This window comes from Micrasema longulum, unplaced genomic scaffold (assembly GCF_059751315.1).
Source record: "Micrasema longulum isolate JH-2025_06_02 unplaced genomic scaffold, ASM5975131v1 h1tg001215l, whole genome shotgun sequence".
Lineage (NCBI taxonomy): Eukaryota > Metazoa > Arthropoda > Insecta > Trichoptera > Brachycentridae > Micrasema > Micrasema longulum.
Window position 1 is genome coordinate 1 of NW_028278402.1, and position 23,429 is coordinate 23,429.

Here is a 23,429-nt window from a genome sequence, read left to right on the forward strand (position 1 = left end):
TGGTAGCGGCGTTAGGGTAGGGCGCGGTTGGGCGACCGCCAAAGGGCGCTAGATATAAAGGGGCGCTGCAGGCGCCAGATATAAAGGGGCGCTGCAGGCGCCTCATTTTATCCACTCGCTCATCGAGCGAGTCCAACTTACTCGTAAATTTCCTAAATCTAGCGACAAACTAGCGACAAAAAAAAATCTAGCGACAAACAAAAATAGTGGCCCACGATGAAACTATAACTACTCCAAAAAAGTCATTTGAAGTTGAATTTTTCTACAGCCTTTTGGACACTACCTTAATTTCACTCAATTAAAGATTTGAAAAGTTAAATGAGTACTAAAAATCTTGGTCTTTTCTGTTCAATATAAAAAAGGTTCCGGAAAAACCAGACCTTCTCAAACTCTGTGGCAATTTCCAATTGAAATTAACAGTAGATTCTAAATCCGATATAGATAGTTGTATGTTGTGTGATGAACTCATAAGTCTGAAATTATTTATGCCTGATCAGAATGTGGTTAATGCTGTCATTGTTTTGAATTTTATCAAAGATCGTAATTTACAAGAACTGTACCCAAATGTATGGATAGCGATGCGAATATTGATCACTATACCTACCTGTAACGGTTGCTAGTGGGGAAAGGAGTTTTTAAAGCTTGAACTGATAAAAACGTATCTACAATCGACAATATCTCAATCTAGATTCACAAACCTGGCATCTTCGTCAACAGAAAATGAAATTGTGGAAAACATAAACTTAAGTACGTATAAAATAGTTCATTAATAGAAAGGCTAGAAAAGTACAATTTTATTAGGATTTTTTAATAAATGGTTATTTCATTATAAACCTTGCCGTTTTTCGTATGGGTCTGAAGGGGTGGAAGATAGGGGGCGCCTTAGAAATCCCGCCCAGGGCGCTGGTTGTGCTAAAACCGGCCCTGGTTCTATGATAGACATATTATAATATTTTTTCGAAATTAATAATAGGTAGGTAAATGCAGGAACAAGAACACCATGAGGCCGACTAATCTCCACTCAATTTGGTTAAGCAAATTTTCACCCGCGAGTAGAAACTAAAGAAATAAAAAGAAAATTATAAATATGTATCCATCCACCCTTACATCTTACCTTCATGTAACAAAAATGATCAAGATACGCTACGATTGGTGTGCCAACGTAGTGCCCTATGCACCATTAGGTGCGGAAAGGAAATGATGTTCCATCCGCCACAACTTTACCGGGCTGAACGGGTGGATTGGGACGATGTATGTGAAATAGGCCTGTAGATTACATCATAAGCATTGTTAAAATTATGACAAAACATTTTTAGAATCTGGCTCTTATGAGTTTCATCTATCAGTCTTAGGACAGTAATAATATCCTCGGAAAAAACATAAATTAAAGTTAGGTATGTGTTCAAATCAATTAGTTCTAAAATGACAAGAAACACTTAAATTCAAAGTGATTATTTTAGTTGTTAAAATTTAATTTATAGAAATTACTCATTTTATTTTTAATTATTCAAATATCAGTTTTAAAACGACATTAATTTGAATGCTGACTAAAATTTAGGTTTGAATATAAAATGAAACTCGCAGCTAAAGGGCATGGTCAGTTTTTCACAACTTGATATTTTGACTGTTTTATCCGATAAAAGCATAATGTAATAATGAACAATGCACTTTTAAAATAGATGGATAAATTTTTTTTTTTTTTGAGCAGGTGACTTAGAAAATGAAGATGAGATTCTAGAGTGGTTGGTGGACCAGTTGGAAAAGGATGAAATTGAAGATGTTACCGACGAAATGCTCGACCGCCTCATCAAGGAGGGGAAAACGATGGCCGTTCTCTTTTGTAAGTTTATTTATTTCAAAACTAATCATAAATTTATAACTTTGGTAAAGTGACACGCATTCGTGTACAAATAAAACTATCCATGATTTATCTTTGAGTTGAATCCACTGTTCAATCCATATTCAATTATACCTTATTGGTTGAATCGAAATAAAGGACTACGAAAATGCTTTTTAGAACACTGGAATAATGTGCTCAGTAAGTTTATAATTCTAGAATATTTAGATTGATTTTTTTTTCCATCAATAATTTTATGAAATGTACAAGTATATGAAACATACGCTTTTGAAAAATCTACTATTTTAATCAAAATATTTACATAATGCATACTCACATGAAAATTGTACCACTCGTATTAAACAACGCCGTGGTGGACATTTGAATGACATCTTGAAAACATCAAATATTATTTAACATGACATAAAAATATCCGTTGTTTTTTTTTATTATCAAAAAGAAATATTAGCGTTCTTATAATTTACCCAAATATTACGATTTTGGTGGCTATTTTCAACGAGTTGTAAATAACTGACTATTAGAAAATGGAAATCAAGTTGCGGTAGAGGAGGGGTTTGAACCTCGTACCTCTGGCTTGTGAGTCCGCAACACTAGCCACAGGACCACAACCCGATTTATGTAAAATAAAATTTGTTTTAGTTTTTAAGTTCAAAGTTCATTAATTAAATTACTCTTATTAAATGACCCTTTGTTTATCAACTCTATGGTGTCAATCAATGTTTCCGCGTGTGCAATAAAATTTTAGAGAAATTAACAAATTGCTTTTTTTTAAATATAATCATCTTACATTTGTGTTATGATTATATTTTGCGCGATCTGGCAACATTACGTGGCGATTTCACGCACGCGCGCGGCGAAAGTGGGGCAAAGTGGGGGTTATTTTGGACACAGTTCGATGTATTCATTATTATTTTTCCCCTCTCCTCCTGCATTCATTAGTGTGAAATCTGTAATTGGTCTTACTTTTTAAAATTGTTCTTTTGTACCTTGTTGTTTATATAAAGACTGTATGATTTCATTAATAAATAAATAAATAAATAAATGATTCTACGCTTCTTCTGGACTATTCTTAATTCTATGCTAAAATAATTATGATTCCTTGGTTATGAATATTTAGTTTAGAATATCATTGAATTTAATTAAGTATGTAATCACGTAATTGTTTTAATTACAGACGATAATAATGACAGGAAGTCTCAAAAAGTTTTGAATGAATTGGAGAATATTGACGACGAATGCGATGCCCTCGGGATAGTTTTTGTCAAAATCGACAACCCAGATGAGGCCGAGGAGTATGGAATCGAGAAAATCCCCTCACTGCTGTACTTCGAGAAAGGGATCCCGACTGTGTATGAAGGCAACTTGGAGGATGAAGATAAACTTCTAGAGTGGCTGAAGTACCAGGTGGAGAGTGATGAAATTGAAGATATTACCGATGAAATGTTGGACCTCATTATCGAGAAGATGCCTTACGTTGCCGTTTTGTTCTGTAAGTTATTTTCCCAATTAAACCAGCTAAAACTGAACCAATGCGCTTCATTTTCAGGAAACATTTTTTTATGCATTTATTTATTTCAAAGCAAACATACATTTTCGTTCGCAAAAAACGTGTCCGGTCTTAAAATCTATTTCCGGAGTAGAAACATATTTTTCCACGCAATGCTATGCTATTTTAAGCCGCATTGTGCTTTGAGATAACGGATTTTTTTGAAAAACTGTAAATAAAAATTTGTTAAGTAACGCAAAGTGCACAAATTAGAAATATCAACTGGCATAACATGTCACGCTTTTTTCTGGCAGCTAAAAGTACCTACAGCGATAGTGAAATAATATCACATTTTAAATGTCATCAAGAAATAACATTTCAGACAAAAATAACATATTAAAATAATTTTTAAAAGAATTGCAGAATTTTCTGCACTGATTTATAAAACCATTATGTATTTACAAAATCAAAACATCTTTTTCGGTCTATTTTTTATCGGTTGAGATTCAAACTTGATTCGGAATTTGTATTGTACGTGAATATTATATACAGGGTAGGCGCTTGAAGTGTTACCAACTTCACGCTGCTGTAGCAACCAAACGGCTAATGACAGTGCGCTCATATTACGTCACGTGCCAGTCTGTTAGATTGTTAATAATTCTACCGAAGCATATCGTTTTACATGACAGTCAAAAAAAGTTATCGAAATGGAATTCAAACTCAACTATTTTGTTATTGCTCTATATTTGGCTGGAAAATCGCAACCAGCCATTATTAATGAGCTACGACATTTACATGTGGACAAAATGTCTGTGTATCGGACCATTTCACGTGACAATGATACTGGTAGCATAAAAAAACGCCATGGAAGTGGACATCCAAAAACAGCAACATCGTCAGAAATGGTTCGAAAGGTGGAGGCCAGAATTCAACGTAATCTACGACAAAGCGCAGTTCAATTGGCGAAAAATCTCAATGTGTCTGCTCGTAACATAGGGCGCATATTAAAAAATGAACTACGATTGAAGCCCTACAAAATGCAAAAAGTGCTAGATTTAACGCCTGCACAAAAGGCAGCAGCCTAGCAGGAGCAAAGGTGTTAAAACACTTGCACGTTGGTGGCGAGCTAGAAAATTTGGTCTTTTCTGATGAATTTTTTTTTACGGTTCAGCAATATCTAAATAAACAAAACGATCGTGTATGCTTACGGTGCAAATTAAAAGACAAACCAGCGAATTGATCTGCGAAAGCAAGCGCTGCATCAGTGATGGTTTGGGCCGCGGTAACTGCTACAGGACGATCACCCATTGAACAGGGCGTAAAGGTAAATCAGCGAATCTACCGTGAAAAGATTTTAAATAATGCATTGTTACCTTGGGCACGTAATAAAATCGGTAGAAACCATTGGACGTTTCAAGAAGATTCGGCACCAAGCTAAAGCCCGTGAAACCCAACGTTTTTAACAAGAAAAAGTTCCCAGCTTCATTTCATCACAGCAGTGGCCTCCATATTCCCCGGACTTAAACCCAATGGACTTTTCCATATGGTCCATTCTAGAGGCTAAAGTATCAGCTAAAAAATATGAGACGGTCGACGCTTTAAAGATTGCTATTCGCCCAGAATGTGACAAAATACCATCAGCCCACATTCGTGCGGCGTGTGAAGCCTTTTTGGGCAGACTCGATGCTTTTATCCGCGCTAAAGGTGGCTACATCAAACAATAACTTTTTTTAAAATTGAAATGTTTTCACGTTATGCTGAAGTTTTTAAATTTAAAAAAAACAAAAATGTCAAAATTACGGAATATTTCATTGGTAACACTTCGAGTGCCAACCCCTGTATAATGCATTCTAAACTCACTTGTATTATAAATTGTATTATTTTAATTTCAAAAACCTACTATTTTTATCTGAAACTACAATTTTTTAATTGAAAAATGCGCTATATTACAAGAAATTATTCCTACAACTCTCGCCTTACAATCATACCTAAAATGATAAAGTGCAAAAAATATTTTTTTGCATTCACAATAGTTTATTTTATAGATTTTTATTATTTGTATTTATCAATTTTCACAACACATTTTCAACAACACATTTTCTATTCCAGATGACAAGGACCAAAAAAAAAGCCAAAAAGTCCTCGCCGAGTTGGAAAACATTGATGATGAGTGTGACCAAAACGACATTGCCTTCGTAAAAATTGACGACGATAATGAAGCCAAGGAGTACGGAATCGACAATATTCCGACCATCGTGTTCTTCGAGAAGCGCATTCCTCACATCTACGAAGGAGACCTGATGAAAGAAGATGAGCTACTGGGCTGGTTGATGCACCAGAAGAGGCACAGTGAGATTCCCGAAGTCACCGACGAGATGATGGACCGACTGATTGAAACCACTCCATTTTTAGCGGTAATATTTTGTGAGTACCTTAGATCATTCCTTTTGTAAGTCAGACCTTGCTGTTATGTCTTTTCGGGATAGCAAACGCCTTTGAAAGTTAAAAATATCAAACTGTACCTTAATCCAACTCCCTTATTTGAATTTTAGATAATATCACTCGTTAAAAAAATAACTACATAAAATTACTACACTGACACTCCGGAACGTGCCTGTGGGCCAGTGGAGTGGCTACATCCATAAATAAAAAGGAAATTATATTGAATGTATCCATTGTATAAACGTTTTATTTTATAAACTATATATTTGTATTCTGGATTGAATAAATAAATAATTTTTTTTTAAAAAAGATAGGTATGTTTACTATACAGGTATGTAATGTGATCTATAAATGTTAACATATTCTGAAGAAAGCTAAGCATTTTTTTACTAGACCTAGAAACTTGAGCGATACGAACTTGCCATAAAAATACCATAGTTTTAAAACAATTAATTTTTTATAGTTATTACATATAAATATTGCGAGTGTTATGGATATTAGTGTATTTTTTTATATAATACATATAAACAATGTTAAAAACGTAGAGCTTAGATTTCCTCGCCAACAACAAAAAAAACTAAAAAGTCGCCACAAGGCATTTTTAAACCTGGGCTGGTATTCTGACCGCGTTCTCTACACTCGTTAAAGTTTTCAGAATACCGCCCCGAAAGGAAGCGAAAGTTTCGAAGAAAGAAATCTAATAAAATTTTGAGTGACCTAAATTAAATACATTAACTCTGGATGGGAAAAATCGAAAAAAAATCATCATGAATGCGTAAAAATCCTGAAAGCAGGCGCATAGGGAAATATCACTTTTTTTACATTTTTAAAGTAATAAAGGTCTATAAAATACTGTCCAGTAAAAAAAAAAAAAATTAATTTTAAAAAATTTCGAAAAAAACAGCAAGAACTTATTTAAGTCTCCAATATTTTCTCTCAAAATTGATTATTTCTAATCTACGAGTATTGTTTATTTTCATAAGTATAATATTTCAGCATTTTTTTACTGCCAAAACATAATATGTTATGTTGATGACTATAAAATATTTATTTAATGTTATCATCTTCCCACATAGAGACCATCTTAGTTGCATGTTTTTTTTTTAAAGCAGGAAAACCCTTTTCAAAAAGACACATAATTTTTTTTATTTGACTTTTTTTATTGATAACAATATGCTGATGTGATTGCTTTTTTAGATGACAAGGATGATAAACAGGATATCAGAATACTGAATGAGTTGGAGAACATTGATGATGAACTAGAAAAGGAGGGTATTGTAATAGTCCGTATGGACAACAAAGCGGAAGCTAAACAGTACGGCATCGATCACCTTCCAGCCCTACTTTACTTTGAAGAGAAAATCCCAGCTATTTACGAAGGAGAGCTCATGAACGAAGAAGAGGTTTTGGATTGGCTCATCAAACAGAAGACTACAGCGACCATCGAAGAAGTTACCGATGAAATTTTGAAAGATCTCATTGAAGAGTATGAATACGTTGTAGTTTATTTCAGTAAGTCACCAAAAACTACATTTTATTTCATTTGCTTTTGTTGAATTATCTCAAGTACTTTTTTTCTACTTTGAATCTTTTCAAATCCATAAAGTTTCTTACATGCATTATTTTGCTAAATTTTTTAATCTCATCGAAATTTTTTTTTAGGTGGAAAATGTGAGGAAGGCGAGCACTGTGACAATATCTTGGACGAACTAGAAAACATCGATGATGAGCTAGACGAAACAGGCATCATCTTCGTAACAACTGAAGACGTTACAATCGCCAAAAAGAATGGAATCAAAAACTTCCCAGCACTTGTATTTTTTAGGAATAAAGATCCACTTATATACAAAGGCAAGAATATTTATTTTTACAAATTTACACGGCATATTTTCAATTTTAATTTGAACATTTCTATTGAGGCATAATCCGTACACAATATGTAAGATTTTCGCTTTATTTTAATATGGTGATTTTTCGTATTTGATTAATTATATATTATTTTCAGGTGATATTGAGGATGAAGACGAAGTGTTATCCTGGTTGACAGATGAAAATACACTAGAAATTCCCGGAAAAATTGAAGAAGTCAATACTCGCATGTTAGAAAAAATTCTTCAAGAAAACGAGCATATTGTCGTTTTCTTCTGTAAGTATTAATTCGTCTGGTACATGTTTAAAGGGTATGTGTATTTTTAATATATAACTCATATACTTTTTAAAAATAACAAAACGCTTTATTTTAACTAGATAAAGAAGGTGACAAAAAGTCCCAGAAAATACTCTTGGAATTGGAGAATATTGACGACGAATGTGAGGAGAAAGATATTGATTTCGTAAAGACATCTGACGATGGAATCGATAAGGAATATGATCTGCCGTCTCTACCTGCTCTTGCTTTCTACAGACACAAATTCCGGACAATTTACGATGGTGATTTGATGCACGAGGAAGCCATCTTAGACTGGGTTTTAAATCTCCATAACTCACAACCAGACGTCATTGAGAGCGTTGACAGAAAAACTTTGAGGGTTCTGATTGATGACGTCGAACACCTGGCTGTTTTTTTCTGTTAGTATATTTCATTAATTATTTATTTATCCTTCTGATGTTAGTTTTAAATGAAAAACAATTTTATTGCTGTAAACTTATTCAATTCCACTGCTATAAAAAACATGTAGATAATACGGTTTTCCTTACAGCGGTAAATCTTTACAATCTTTCCCTTTCCCAATTTGCTGGGTAAACTACACAAAGAAAAGTAAATGATTATTTTTACACAACGTAAAACTTTAAATGCTGCAACTCTAAGCGAATGATTAGATTTGTTCATATTATGTTTTAAGCTTAGCACTTGGTAAATTTGATTCAAATGCGATCTTTCTTAGGACAATTATCGGAAAATTCTTGTAGATGTGATAATATTTCACCACTAATTCTTGCTTTACATCTAAATGTGACTGTTCTTTTAGATAGCGATGATTGTGATACCTGCTCCGAGATCTTGGAAGAACTAGAGACTATCGATGATGATACAGATAAGCACGGTATCCAATTTGTCAAATCTAAGGATTCCAAACTCGCATCAGAGATTGGCATCTTCAGTTTCCCTGCATTGGTGTACTATGAAACAGGCGTGCCTATTATGTATGATGGTAAGTAATATTATTATTTAAAAAATTATCGTAATATACCATTTACATTTATTGGAAAATAATTTACAGTTAAATAAAGATATAATATAAAGCCAGGACCAGTATAATAATGGAATGGAAAGAGATTAACTATTAATTGTCGGTTTACTTATTGTCTCATAGAAGTAGAATCCTGGACAAGTTTCATCGATGTAGGTATAAAATTCTGAAATGGCAAATCGAATAGAGATAAGCCTACCATGCTTGAGATCATTTCATAGCCCCTGGACTGGATCTGAAGCGTTAGATTTATCATCTTGCCTTCATGTATCAATTGATTAATATACGATACAGTTGGAGTGCCAATGCAGTACCTTTTGCGAGTAGGAACATGATGAATAATTTGAAAATTGTCAATAAAATTATTGGTAACATGTAACTAACGCAAATATGCAAAATGTTGTACAAATATTTAAATTTTGGTAAGGTAAACTCATATTGACAATATCAACAACTATTGGTAAATCCCTTACTGTCTTATCCGAGAGATTGGTTAGAAAAAATAGTAGAATCATTGATATTTTTATTACAGCAATTCAAAAGAAAAATATTCATAATACAGTAATGGTACCACTATCTCAATTTTAGGAATTAAATCTTTTCACCTATATGACTCGAGAAAACGACAATTTTATTTATCCCAAGTATTTTATGTCACCAAATACACGTTCATGAGAAACACAATGCATTATTGTCTATAGAAAAAAAAAATGACAGAAATTATTCCATCATAATATATCTACTTCTAACTGAAGTAATTGAACACCTCACGGTGTAATGGTCAGGGCGTTTATTTTTACGTCTCGGGTTCGATCCCCAGTAATGATAATAATAAAATATTTATTAATAAATGTATTCGCTGCTATATTTCAAAGTCTCTGGATTCGGCATCTGAGAGGTTACATAGATTATCTTGCCTTTGTTGACGAATGAACAATATACACTGCAATTTGTATATCAGCGCAATGCCTTGTAGGTACACTATAAGTTGTATTTGAACGTAAATAAAAAATACTCAACAAGTACAGAAGAATGTTATTTGTACGTAATTTATATTGCCATTATACGAATTAATATTGCCACATATAAAAAATTCCTAGTTTTTTTTATGTTTTGTAATGACACGTTTATCTTTCTTTACAGCGATTCAAAAATACGGTAAACTTTATTTGTTTAATATTTCGTATTCAAAATAAACCTTTTTTCTAGGCTGTAATGTTTTTAAAATATTTCAGTTTATTAGTGAAAATATTGACGGAAGTCTTTTAGGCTGGTAACTTATTCATATTTATAAATGTGTAATGTTTATAAAAAATCAATCAGTATAAAGAATTCTTATGTATAAAATAGAAATTAAATTTAAATATTATATCGTCATATTTAAGTTAATATTTCAGATATTATGAGGTATTTCTGTGTATATGAATCTTATCTTCTGATGTTCTTATTGTTTCTCACAGCATCATAGAGACAAATAAAAATATTCCCTCGACGGGGGTTACCCCAGTAAGTGAATATTATTATTATCTTACATACCTAAATAAATAAAAGTAAACACAGCCCTGTGCAAATATCATTAAACGCAGTCCGAACATAATCCGATTACATTTCATAAAAGTATGACAATTAAAAACATTAATAATTATCTATAATTGAAGTCAAAGTCTACCTTCTTTACATTTTCCCTTAGCAATATCAAAATTTATGCTGGTATTATTTACAAAAAATATAATAATAAAAACATAAATAATATGTCAAATAAATGACACTGCTTTCATAACTCTAGTGCATAAATGGATACCTAAAAGAACTAGAAAGGAAGCTGAAGGATACTTCTCATATGTCAAAGAATAATTATATGGATTAAAATCCTTTTCTTTTATTATAAAAAAAAAACATCAAGACTAAAACTATGTAGTAGGTACCAATCAAAATAATAAATAAGAAACTTCGGAATGTGCCTATGGGCCGGGCCAACTGAGTTTTGAATGCGTAACAAAACTCTCATAGTGAGCTTTGCCACGAACTGCAACTCTGAGAGTAGAATTTGTATGCGCGCTTTCGTTCTTCCAAAGAACAATAACTGCGCAGATGGAAAACACGAAGCCGCTCCTGAGTGGCGCCTACTAACGTCACTCAACTTTTAATTAAAAAACTCCCGTTATTTTCTGAACACACCTCGTACTCGTCTTTATTAGAGTATCTCGGCTAAGCCACCAACTTCCTTACTATTACACGGTCTCTTTTGGTAGCGACGCGATAATCGCGTGACTCTAACCATAAATTGACCAATCAGATATCGCATTCAAAACTCAGTTGGTAAGTTTTGCTTATATGCAGCTGGCCCGGCGAACTACCAAAAAGCTCCAGTTTTATGTGATTGAGAAATAACAAAGTAAAGCTCCGAGTGAAGCCTGATCTTGACAATTTAGAATTTTTGTCCCGAGATATGAGAAATACACGTTCTTGTACAAAATAAACCTCATATAAAGTTAATAACATGTGAATCCATATATTTTTAGGTAATCTAAAGAATGAGAAAAAAGTTCTTCAGTGGCTTGTAGAACAAAAAAGTAAGAATCCACATCCTTAAAATGAGATAGTTTTAAATATAATTCACCCATTGTAAAAATAATATAAATTATTTTTGGACAAAATTGCATGCGTCTGTTAAAACAGTAAAATTGTATCTATAAATAAATTTTTCATTTCTATAAAGCTTACTTGCTATCTTAGCTAATTTATGTAATTAAAAATATATAGTTTTGGCAAATAGAGTACTACTGTAATATGCATGATCAATACTAATGCCAACAGGTAACGATAATGGTGATGATAAAAGTGACAGCAACGATGATGATGGTGATAATGATGATAGTGATAAAAACGATGATGACAGTGAAGACGATGACGACGACGACGACAGTGAAGACGATGACGACGACAGTGAAGATGATGATGATGATGATGATGATGATGATGATGATGATGATGATGATGATGATGATGATGACGATGACGATGATGATGACAATGACGATGACGATGATGATGATGACGATGACGAAGACAATGATAATGACGATAGTGAAGATAATGATGACGACGATAGTGATGAAACTGATGGTAGTGATGAAACTGATGATAGTGACGATAATAGTGAAAGTGATGAAAAGGATGATGAAGATGATAATGATTCTGATGATGATTCTGATAATAATAGTGACAATAACGATGATTCTGATTCTAGTAATGATGATGATAAAAGTGATGACCTTAATGATACAGAAGATGATTCTGATACGAATAGTGATAGTGATGGTGATGTTGAAACTGATGATTCTCAAACTGAGGAGGATTCAGATGATTCTGGTTATGACTCCAGTAAAAGAAATAAAGGAAAGAATTTGAAAAATAATAAAAAGTTGAATCTAGATAAACATGTCAAAAAACTAAAACAAGCTCAAATTAAGTCATCTTCAAAACCAAATGTTAAGAAAAAGCCAGAAAAAATAAGGTTGCCTAAGTATTCCGACTCATCGGATGACAGTGATGATTCTGATGATACTGACAGTGATGATTCCGAAGATGAAAGTATATTTGCTAAGATCAAACGTTTCTTTACAGGTAATTGGACATAAGTTTACCTGGTATTGTCCCCTGTCGCCCCTTGAAACATTTATGAGGAAGACTTCATCGTGCCACCTAACTATAGCATTACACCATCCGACTACGTTGCATGGCCACCCTCTGTACTCGCCAGAATGTGTTATCTTACTGTGTCCTCTAATCTCTCTTTGTACAATAGTTGTCGTCTGCAGACAGTCGAACAATGTCAACCCTCGATAAGCTTTACATTCTGCTTGCAAAATTATCTGATTTTTTTATACTAACAACACGTATTGATAGAATGAACAAATAATGCTTGGTATGCGACAGCATGAGGCATCATTTGTGTTCTTTCGCTTGTGCATTAGCACGCAGCCCTTATACGTGTTCTGACATATTGTTTACTGACTGCAGGCGATGGCTGTTTCTACATCGGACTCGGAGGGAATAAGGCCGTTCCTAAACCTACGTACGAACCTTACCAATGCTGCCCAACCAAAGTAGGAAGCGCCACCAAAGTCCCTAAAGCGACACCGTCCAATGTCAACAGAAACGACAAGAACGACAAGACGACCACACTGCCCTTCGGCGGCAAGAACGCCAAGAACAAGGCCGTAGCCACCAAACCGGAGAAGGGGGCCAAGGGGAAGAAAGGTTTATTTGGGAGCGGTAATATCTGGTGGTGGTAAACACAATCCGTCATCCCTTTCATCTTAAAACGATATCGCATTTTGAACAGCAAACATCGTTAACGGTATCAACTTTCCACACGGGGCCTTCGAGAGGACATGAGTTGTGAATGCTTTGTACAGTCTGGTTTCCATATTATCTAGCTTGCCCGCAATACGTGACAGACATTTAGACTGCAACTTAGTGTGCATTTAACTCGCTGCTTTCTAAACAATAACAATGCACTCTAAACTTGTGTCCCCTTGAGCTTCTAAATCAACAACTTGAATTTCCACACAGACATCACTTTAGTAAACACTTTGTATCAAACGTGAACAGCATTTTATGGCGAGGTGACTTACTAGGTACTTGAAGTTAGTAACTTCAATTCAAGCATTTTTGTTCAGAAAATAGTTCAAAATTTTGAAACAGAACTGAGTACTTAACTTATTTTAGATGTAAATATTAAATATAGACACCTCTGTAAAATCAGTTCAATTAACCACATTTGAACATTCTACTATTATGAATATTTGTAGAACACACATTAAAATCTATTTTAATTATTATCCGAACGGCTAGTGATCGGAATGGTAGTTTGTTATACTAGTTATGTTTTATTGTTGATAATGATAAACTTACTGTAATAAATAGATAGATTAAAGTATTCAGATTAGTACTTTTCCAACACATCAAATTTAACACTTTTAAAAAGTGAATCTAAAAGTTTTCTAAATAATATCTATCAATAAAAACGATAGATGTCATTGGTTACCAACCATTTTTTATGTTATATAGTTTTGTAAAATAATATCTTTATAGGGAGGGAAGTCTTCCTGCATACACAAACATTGTATTTTGATAAATAAATCTTATATTTTTTATAAAAATATGTATATTTGAATTTGGGCTAAGAGGAATATACCCATATATAAATAGCACAGAGCTCTAGTTCACACATGCTAGCAATTAGTACAAATTCAAGTGATACAACAGATTTCTCGTAATTTTAGAAATCTAAAATTGGTATGATTTCATGGCATGATTTTGTCACAATTTTCCGAAGTATTTAGTAGTTGTTAGGTTTATGAAAGAACTGTCCTAACTTCTAAATCGTGTTATGTAAATCAATAAATTGTTACTATTACTACACAGAATCTTATCATTATCCTCTACTTCCAACCTAAAGCATGTTTTCTGTTCATTACCAAAATGTATATCACACTGATGTGAGCGCATGACACGTTCATCATTCACGCGGTGAGTTGCTACACAAATATTATATTTTACTTTTAATAGTTTGTATTCCTATAACAGTCATTTAAGGATGTGGATTTTAGGCTTATGTACCTGTTATATGCTAAATTAAGAGAAAAGCAGGAGATTGTGGATCACATATATTATATCTGTAGAAGCATCTTAATATTTACAACGAATAAAGTACATCAAAAGATTATGTTTATAATGCGATAAAAATGTAATTAAAAAATGATTACAGGAAATTTGTTGGACGAAGGTAGTGTTTTAGAATGGATGATAAAACAAAAAGATGACGAGAGCATAGAAGACATTGAGCGAGATAAGTTGTTTAAATATATCGAGACCAAGGAATTCTTAGCTGTTATTTTTTGTAAGTATTAAATAAGCAGATAAATTTGTGTTACTTAGGGCCTTACTCATAAACTCGGCGTAAAGTTACGCCTAAGTATAGTGGTATAATTCGGATGGGAATACCATCCTCATTCTGCCACTATAATAAGGATAGTATTTCCATCCAAATTATGCCACTATACTTAAGTGTAACTTTATGCCAAGTTTATAAGTAAGGCCCTTTATGTAACAAAGATTTTACAAACAGACTTTCAATACAGTATTTATTTTTAAATACTGAATATAATTAAAAAATAAATATCACTAAACGCATCACAATATTTTAGATAAAGAGGGTAATCCAGACAGCCCTAAAATTCTCCGTCATTTGGAATTAATAGATGACGAAGCCTCTGAATATGGAATCAAAATAGTTAAGATGAGCGATCGTTTGATGGCCAAGAAATACGGCTTCCGGGATCCTCCGGGCATCACTTACTTTAGGAAAGGCAAATATATTAACTATGATGGAGACATTGATGACGAGGAAGAAATTCTAGATTGGTTAACCAACCCAGAAAACATGGAGCTAACAGACCACATAGAAAGAGTGAATAGAAAAATGTTCCAAAAGATTAGACAAACATCTGATTATGTGGCTGTGTTCTTTTGTAAGTAACTATAATTATGATCATGTAGGTATTCTCTATAAATCAGATACAGAATTGAATAAAGAACTTTATTCTTTTAAAATTAAATTATGTACCCACCACAATTTTTTTTCAAAAGGAATTTTAACTTTTACAAACACTATAGTATCGTCGGGTTTTTGGCAGAGTCGGTACCTACAAATTTTCCAAAAATTAATGATGTCTTCATCAAATTATCTTTATTTAAAAAGTAAATATTGCATATTTTATAGATACAAAAAAGAATGTTTTCTAATATTCAGCTTGAAGTTTCATTTGAATTGTTCATCCCAAATTGTGCAATATCTCACAACTAGCAAAATGTCATTATCAACTTGTGCCAGAAAGCCGACAATATATTGGAAGGCATGCTGTGTAAGCTTATGTGATATTATCAAAAGTAAACCTTATATTTGTGATTATATTCCAGTATTTTTTGCAGTTTTGATGTGATTGTTCGAATGTGCATAGAATCTTTTGAGGTTTAATCATGCCAATCACGATAATGTTCCTTCAAATAAATGTGTTTTCCATTATTAGTTGCAGTAGTAATTACTGGGATCAAAATACACTAATCCAAAAGTTAATGAACGTTATTTTTATACAGACAGCAATGATTGCAAACAGTGTCCAAGAGTTTTGTCAGAAATAGAACATATTGATGATGAAGCCGATGGAGCTGGGATCAATTTTGTAAAGATCGATGACAAGAAAATGTCTAAGGAATTCGGTGTCTTCGCTTTGCCTGCCATTCTATTTTTCAAATTGGGATCCAAGGAACCAGTCATTTATGCTGGTAAGTAACGACAAAAAATAATTCAGTATAACCAAAATTTGGACTCACAGTTGAAAAATAAAAGAATCCGTTACATATCAAATACATATCAGTATATGATCAATATATCAATTACATATCAGATAAAATAACAGAATCCGTTACCTGTTGCAATATTATATCATCCAATATATTGTAAACAATATCTATAATCAACAATATTTTGAGTTTGCCCAAATTTTTGTTGACAAGGACTGGATTCCACTCCCCGGGGAGCTGTTAAAATTAACATATTACAACAGAGATGAAGAACATTTAAGAATATAGATGTTCAAATACGGGCAGAATGGTGAATGTTACACAGTGTGTAAAGTGGCCACTTAAACCAGCCAATGACAGGTCATAAGCCCTGTACATGCCTAGACTTCTATATTACCTTCTCTTAAATGTTCTTCATCTCTGTTGTAATATGTCAATATCTATAAGACAAACTATCTCAATTTATAGCTTTATTAGAAAGATTTTTTAGGAGATATGCCAGGGGATTGTCAGTATAAATTCAGAGGTCCTTTAAAGAGTTTCAAACAAATTCATTAAAAGACTAGTTTTCAATCCAGCCATTATTACATTTATTTTATAAATTTATTGCATAAATGCCAGGGGATTGTCAGTATAAATTCAGAGGTCCCTTAAAGTTTTTTAAACAAATCCATCAAAACACTAGTTTCAATCCAAACATTATTACATTTATTTATTTTATTTTATAAATTTATTGCCTAAATAAGTATACATATCTATTACCAGCGAATCTATAAAAAACTAGTGAATTATAAAATGAATACAGAGGGTCTTCTGGTTAGGATAGTCTCCATCTAACATGGCTCAGCCTGTTCTAAGATGGAGATTTTTTACGTTTTAAAGTATAAGTAGTTCTATACTAATATAACAATAACAACAAAAAAACTTAAACTACTTATTTATAAATGCATAGCTAATCAAATGTAAGAATTTAATTATCGTTATTATATAAATATAATGTATACATATGTGTGCTAGGAATACATGATGTTACATAAACATAAAAAATATAGTGATATAAATATATAATATGATATATTAGAGTAATATGTTGTATTTTGCAATCTAGGTGATTTATATGATGAGCAGGAAATTCTAAACTGGCTCTTAACTCAGAAAGACCCAGCTGGAGATGTGATAGAAGCACTGGAAGGAGACGAGCTCTTAAAGCTCATTGAAGAAGAAGGATCTCTCGCCATTTACTTTTGTAAGAAGGTTTAACATCACCATAATAAAATCAGTATAATATGCATCAGGGTTTTCTAGCTTTAATAAAGTTTATATTTTTTCTTTCTACTTTTGTGATAGTATGAATAACTGGATTCTTTTAAATGCTATAGCTGCACCTGTTATCAAAACTACATTGCTTATTTTATGCATAACAATAATACAATTTAAATATCTTTGTAATTTTCACAAGTCTGTAATGAAGATGGCTTTTAATTTTTACACGTATCTCATGCTGCAAATTGAAATAATCGAGCGAGATATTTTTTTTTCTTTAAACCCCGTGAATAAAATTCGCTTCAAAATATTTTAACGTCATTTCTCATCTTCATTTAAAGAAAAAAATCGCTTGCCTTAATATATTTTCGAATAATCAATAATGCTATTACATGTACAAATAAATTTTTGCCTTTCATTGTTGTTTTAACATTTTTTTCATTGTTTTCTATATCGATTGCTTTAGGGAACAAAACGTTGTGCGATATTTGCAATTCCAAAGTGATGCGTAAATTGCGTGCCAAAAAGGAACACGAAGCGGCGGCCCATGCTGAAGAAGACCATCATGCAGCAGATGAGGGTACATAACAACCCTCTACAGTTGCCTTAACTTGCATGGCACACTCTAACCTCATAGTATAACCTAACCTAACTAAGATAAAGAGAATATAAATACCACAGTTTGACAGCTAACAGTAAATTTTAATCATATTGTGTTTTTCTTATACACAATTATTGTAACATAAAATGTTTGATTTTTGATTGTGTCGATAATGATACAAATCAAAACAAATGATTGTCAATGATCTAAACATCCAAAACTATTAATAGAATGTAAAGGGACATATGATCCTACTATTTTTTTCATAACATAAGTTTTCCGTTTTAAAAATTACTTAATGATGCTTATGACTTCCATTAACTTTATGTAGCAGAAGGATAAAATAAAAGTATAATATTCAAATAAAAGTGTTACTATATACATAATTTGAAAATTAGTCTTCACTGAGCCATATATATACCCCAACGGCCCACTCGCTTCTTGTACAGGGGTTTTGGGTTTGATTCCCGGTGAGATTACAATAATCAGGTGTGATTTTTCTCAACTCTTGGTATTTTATGATGTAATACGTAATATACTCATGATGTGTAAAGCAACTACAAGAAACAATCATTCAGTTGTTCATGCTCCATCATCGTAATAAGTTAAAACACAAATTCTTAAAATCATTATCTGGCTCGAGTGAATCTTTGCCAATAATTTAGACTTTGATATGCGCTAAGACATAATGTCTCGTCACTGTCTGTCACGCTGTTATATATTTCTCTCAACCCAATATAACACTTCCTGAATGTCACATATTATCTAACCGCACATTCTCGTAAATTCATGCGCATGTACACTTACACAGAACAGATGCCGACTATAAAAATACCACATGCCGAATATCAAGTAAGTCAGTTCTAAACACCAAACAATGTTTTATATGATATCGGGTTATTAACGTTAAAATGTCATCATTTTAATAAATACTGATTTACAACTTGTTTAGATTTTGCCTACATTATAATTACATATATATTTGGACAAAGTCATCATGTAATAAAACAATTGAATATTATAGTTTGAATCTATACAGAAAACTACCTACAACATTAATACTGCTTAGATAATGTTAACAAAATTAGAACTTTTTATTGCACAATGTTCAAATAAATGTGAATAATTTTCTAATTTTAGTATGGATGACTACTAATGACATGTTTTATTTAAAAAAATATTATGTATTAGGATAGAGCTGACAGAATAGCTGAGACCTAGAATTTTAGCTGTCATCATTAATAAAACATCAATTTTGTAGTTGAAATAGTCAAATACTAGTATTTATGAATCCTAAAAATGTCTTAATGTGAATGTTTTATTTATAAAAAACACTGTGAAAAATTTCTATATATGAATGAAATTGCTGATGCAAACAGATATTTAGAAAAACTTTAAAAAAAATTGAATTCCATGATTTAAAAAATGTAACATGTTTGTTTTAAATGTATTGCAGATTCTGATGAATGTGATCAGTGCACTGGTATATTAGAAGAATTGGAGAACATTGACGATGACTGTGATAGACATGGGATCAAATTTGTTAAAACACAAGACTTTTCCATTGCCGAATCTTACGGTGTCAGTGATTTCCCTGTTTTAGTGTATTTTGAAGACAATATACCAAATGTTTTCGAAGGTTAGTATTATATTTAACATCACACATTTCTCACTTTGCCAACTTTTAAGTGAGTAAGAATAATTATCGTCATTGACATTTCATATTTAAAATGGATCAACTTTTTTTAAGGATCACTTGCCGAAGAAGAGGAAGTTTTACAATGGCTAATAACGCAGAAAACTGAAGATTGTATAGAACTTATTACAAGAGTTATGCTGGAAACAATGGTAGAAGAAACTCAATATTTAGCTGTTTACTTTTGTAAGTTCATGTGTACCTCAAATTGAATATATAAGCACCATAAATGAACATTTGAACTAATGTTAATACTGAATAAGATTTGTTTTGATGCAGATAAACCCAATTGTAATATTTGTGACCAAATATTAGATGGATTGGAAACAGTAGATGATGAGTGCGATGTGTTTGGGATACATATGGTCAAAATACAAGATCCTCAACTTGCAAAACGCTACTCTATTAAAACATTCCCGGCTATGGTATACTTCAGGTAATACTATTCATTTCAGTATATTTAGTTTTACATGTTGATATAATACGACATACAAGTGACATAATGAAATAATTTGTCAATTTTATTATAGAAATGGGAATCCTTTACTTTTCGAAGGCGACTTACAAAACGAACAATCCGTACTAGAGTGGCTAATTGATGATGATAATAGAGAGCTAGCAGATGAGATAGAAGCCGTAAATGATAGAATGCTGGAGAGATTAATGGATGAGTCACCACTTTTAGTTGTATTTTTCTGTAAGTGTTTTTGTAGTAGTAAAAAGTACTCGTTTTGTTCTGTTTGTTTGTTAGTTATATGTATAATATTGTTAATCGATTTATTTTAGTCGATGACGACTGCCCCGAATGTGATGAAATTTTGGAATCACTGGAGCAAATTGACACGGACGTGGACCAATACGGAATAGACTTTGTGAAGATTGCAAGTGCAGAAGCTAACGAGAAATACAACATTGTGAATATTCCGTCCCTAGTGTATTTCCGCAAACGTGTCCCCATGTTGTACGATGGGGACTTACACCAAGTTGAAACCGTCCTACAGTGGCTCACTTCACAAGATGTTTTTGAAATAAAAAATGAAATTGAAGAAGTGAACAAGAAGATGTTAGATAAACTATTAGATGAAAATGAATTCCTAGCTGTTTATTTCTGTAAGTAATAAGAATAAAATACATAACATATTAGGTTCTATTTATAAAATATTTGAAATTTCTTAAGACTTCAGAGATATTACACATACACAAATTTCAAAGAATAACATAAGCCGCACACACAACCACTATCAATTAATTATGGAACACAACTGCTTAGTTTAGATTTCTAATATACGTAACGTATTTTGAGCATATTTTCAGACGAAGAAGACCTTCCCGAAAGCAAAGTAGTTTTGGAACATCTCGAAAAAATTGATGGGGAAACTGACAACCTGGATATAACATTTGTAAAGATGGGTGATCCGAGATATGCCAGGAAATGGGGTGTCACAAAACTACCAGCTATTGTTTATTTTAGGAGAAGATTCCCGAGCATCTACAGAGGTAAATCTACTGCATTGTAAAAAATATAACATAAACCATTTATTCTGATACAAGGTGTGTTATTAAAAAGTCTAACTTACAGATGATTGGTTTTTAGTTACCAAAATAAAAGCGTAGAATTTGCCAAAAATTAATAATTGGTAAAGACAAATTGTGTGTATCTGAAAATGTATGCCTAGCGTGTGGTATTCAAAGCTGTACCACATTTTTTATTCTATAAATGTTAAGACTAGTTCAGCCTGTTGATAGAATCTAATTGATTTTTTGCTGCATTTTGCAACACAAATTTCAGCAAGCAAAACTTACTCTCCCGGCAATGTGAAAAATCTGATTTTATGAAGCAAATCAATGGCAGCCAAGTATATATATACATAGTTCATACAATACTTTACATAGCTGCCTGCAAAATGGTGCTTAACCTTTCCCTCACTAAGCATCCAAAAATTACACATGATCCGAACGGGGGGACTAGTATATGGCATCAGGAGAATAAAACATTGGAAGTGTTTATGACCGTGCAATAATTTATTCATGTTTTCGCGTACACATATTTTACTCATTCATGTATTTTATTAATTTTTGTTAGTTTGCCGAATGCTTATGTACATAAAGTGAAATTGACCCAATCGGTCTATGGGGGATTCGAATTCACCCTTCGGTCCGGCTAGGTCGATATAAAATAAATTGAAAACTTGTAAAACTGAGAATAAAAATAATTTTAACTTTTTTACAGGCGAAATTTTATCAGAATCTGAGGTACTGGAATGGCTCAGGAAAAATCGCTTTCGGCAACCAGAACTCAACATATTTATGTATGCCATGATTGCGCTTTCTATTGCATTTGTAATGTACACGGCCTTCCTACTGCAGTGTTTCAAGGCACCTCCCCCTGTTCAGCCAGCACATCCCAAGCAAGCGTGAGACGCAGCAGCTGTCTGCGTGACGGTTACATTGTCTATGTGACAGTAACATTGTCTACGAGACGGTTACATTGTCTAAGTGACAGTTATATTGTCTGCGTGACAGTTACATTGTCTACGTGACAGTTATACTGTCTACGTGACCTATTCTCTTCCGGGCAGAAGTCAACGGCAACCGGGGTCACCATGTGATATTTATTACATCATTAAAATAAGAATCTTCTTCACTATCATCATTGCTATCGTGCCATTACATCACAAACACCTCATTTATTTAATACAAGGCTCAAATTTGGATACTTTTATTTTAACTACGATGATAAACAATGTAAAAAATGGTCGGATTCATTTTTTTATAATTTTATATATGCTTAGTTAGATGAAATGAATACATGTAATGAAAATTCAAAACACTGTTGGGCCCAAATGGACTTCCTGATATAAAGTTAACGCCCTATGTTTGATGACTGTCTTAATAAGTATATACAATCAAATGGTTTAACTATCTGATCTTCTAAACGGATTAAAACAACATTTTAAATCATAAGGCGCTCATTCTAGAATAAGTCTTCCGATTCCCAATATAATAATATTTAGTTTTAAGGTTTTTCCTTCTCTTCCGACAAACACCAGTTAATTAACATAAATAAGAGAACAAATTCCCATTTTTACCTGCATTTTTTGTTACAAATATATGAAAGTATATGCGATTCCGTTAGCCCCATTTTGTTTCTTTGTCATTTACATTAATTTTCAGGTATTTAATATGAAATGACCACAATACTATTTGTAAATAATTATGTATATAAAATAATATAAAAATGTTAAAATACTCATTCTTTGATTTATTTTTAAGAATATCAAAAAGGTTTAAATGGCTGACGGTGTTCTATTATTTTTATAAAAGTTTAATTTTAACATAATATTTTATGTAACTACACAACTCTCTCAGTAATAAGATTATCTGACAACTACTATAATCTGCCGATATTTTACTAGCTAAGAGCACAAAATCGGACTCTACAATTTGCTGCAGTTCGGATGTCGAATTCATTAGTCCACCGCAAACAAAAGACACTGAAAATAAACTTCGTAATTTAATAA

The 23,429-nt window shown here is 32.6% G+C and overlaps 1 protein-coding gene across 1 annotated transcript; it reads left to right on the top strand.

Annotated features, from left to right (window-relative positions):
• Positions 1-1,708: 1,708 nt before the first annotated feature.
• Positions 1,709-23,161, top strand: hlk (hulk; the record flags this gene model as incomplete). The annotated part of the gene is made up of 20 exons (XM_088234212.1): positions 1,709-1,840; positions 3,033-3,347; positions 5,454-5,768; positions 6,984-7,298; positions 7,449-7,637; positions 7,792-7,932; positions 8,034-8,354; positions 8,756-8,938; positions 14,754-14,885; positions 15,193-15,516; positions 16,142-16,330; positions 17,457-17,594; positions 18,078-18,191; positions 19,669-19,851; positions 19,963-20,094; positions 20,188-20,344; positions 20,439-20,605; positions 20,695-21,018; positions 21,223-21,405; positions 22,139-23,161. Coding segments are annotated over 20 exons (4,142 nt in total), but the record flags the coding sequence as incomplete, so codon positions are not given.
• Between the last annotated feature and the right edge of the window lie 268 nt (positions 23,162-23,429).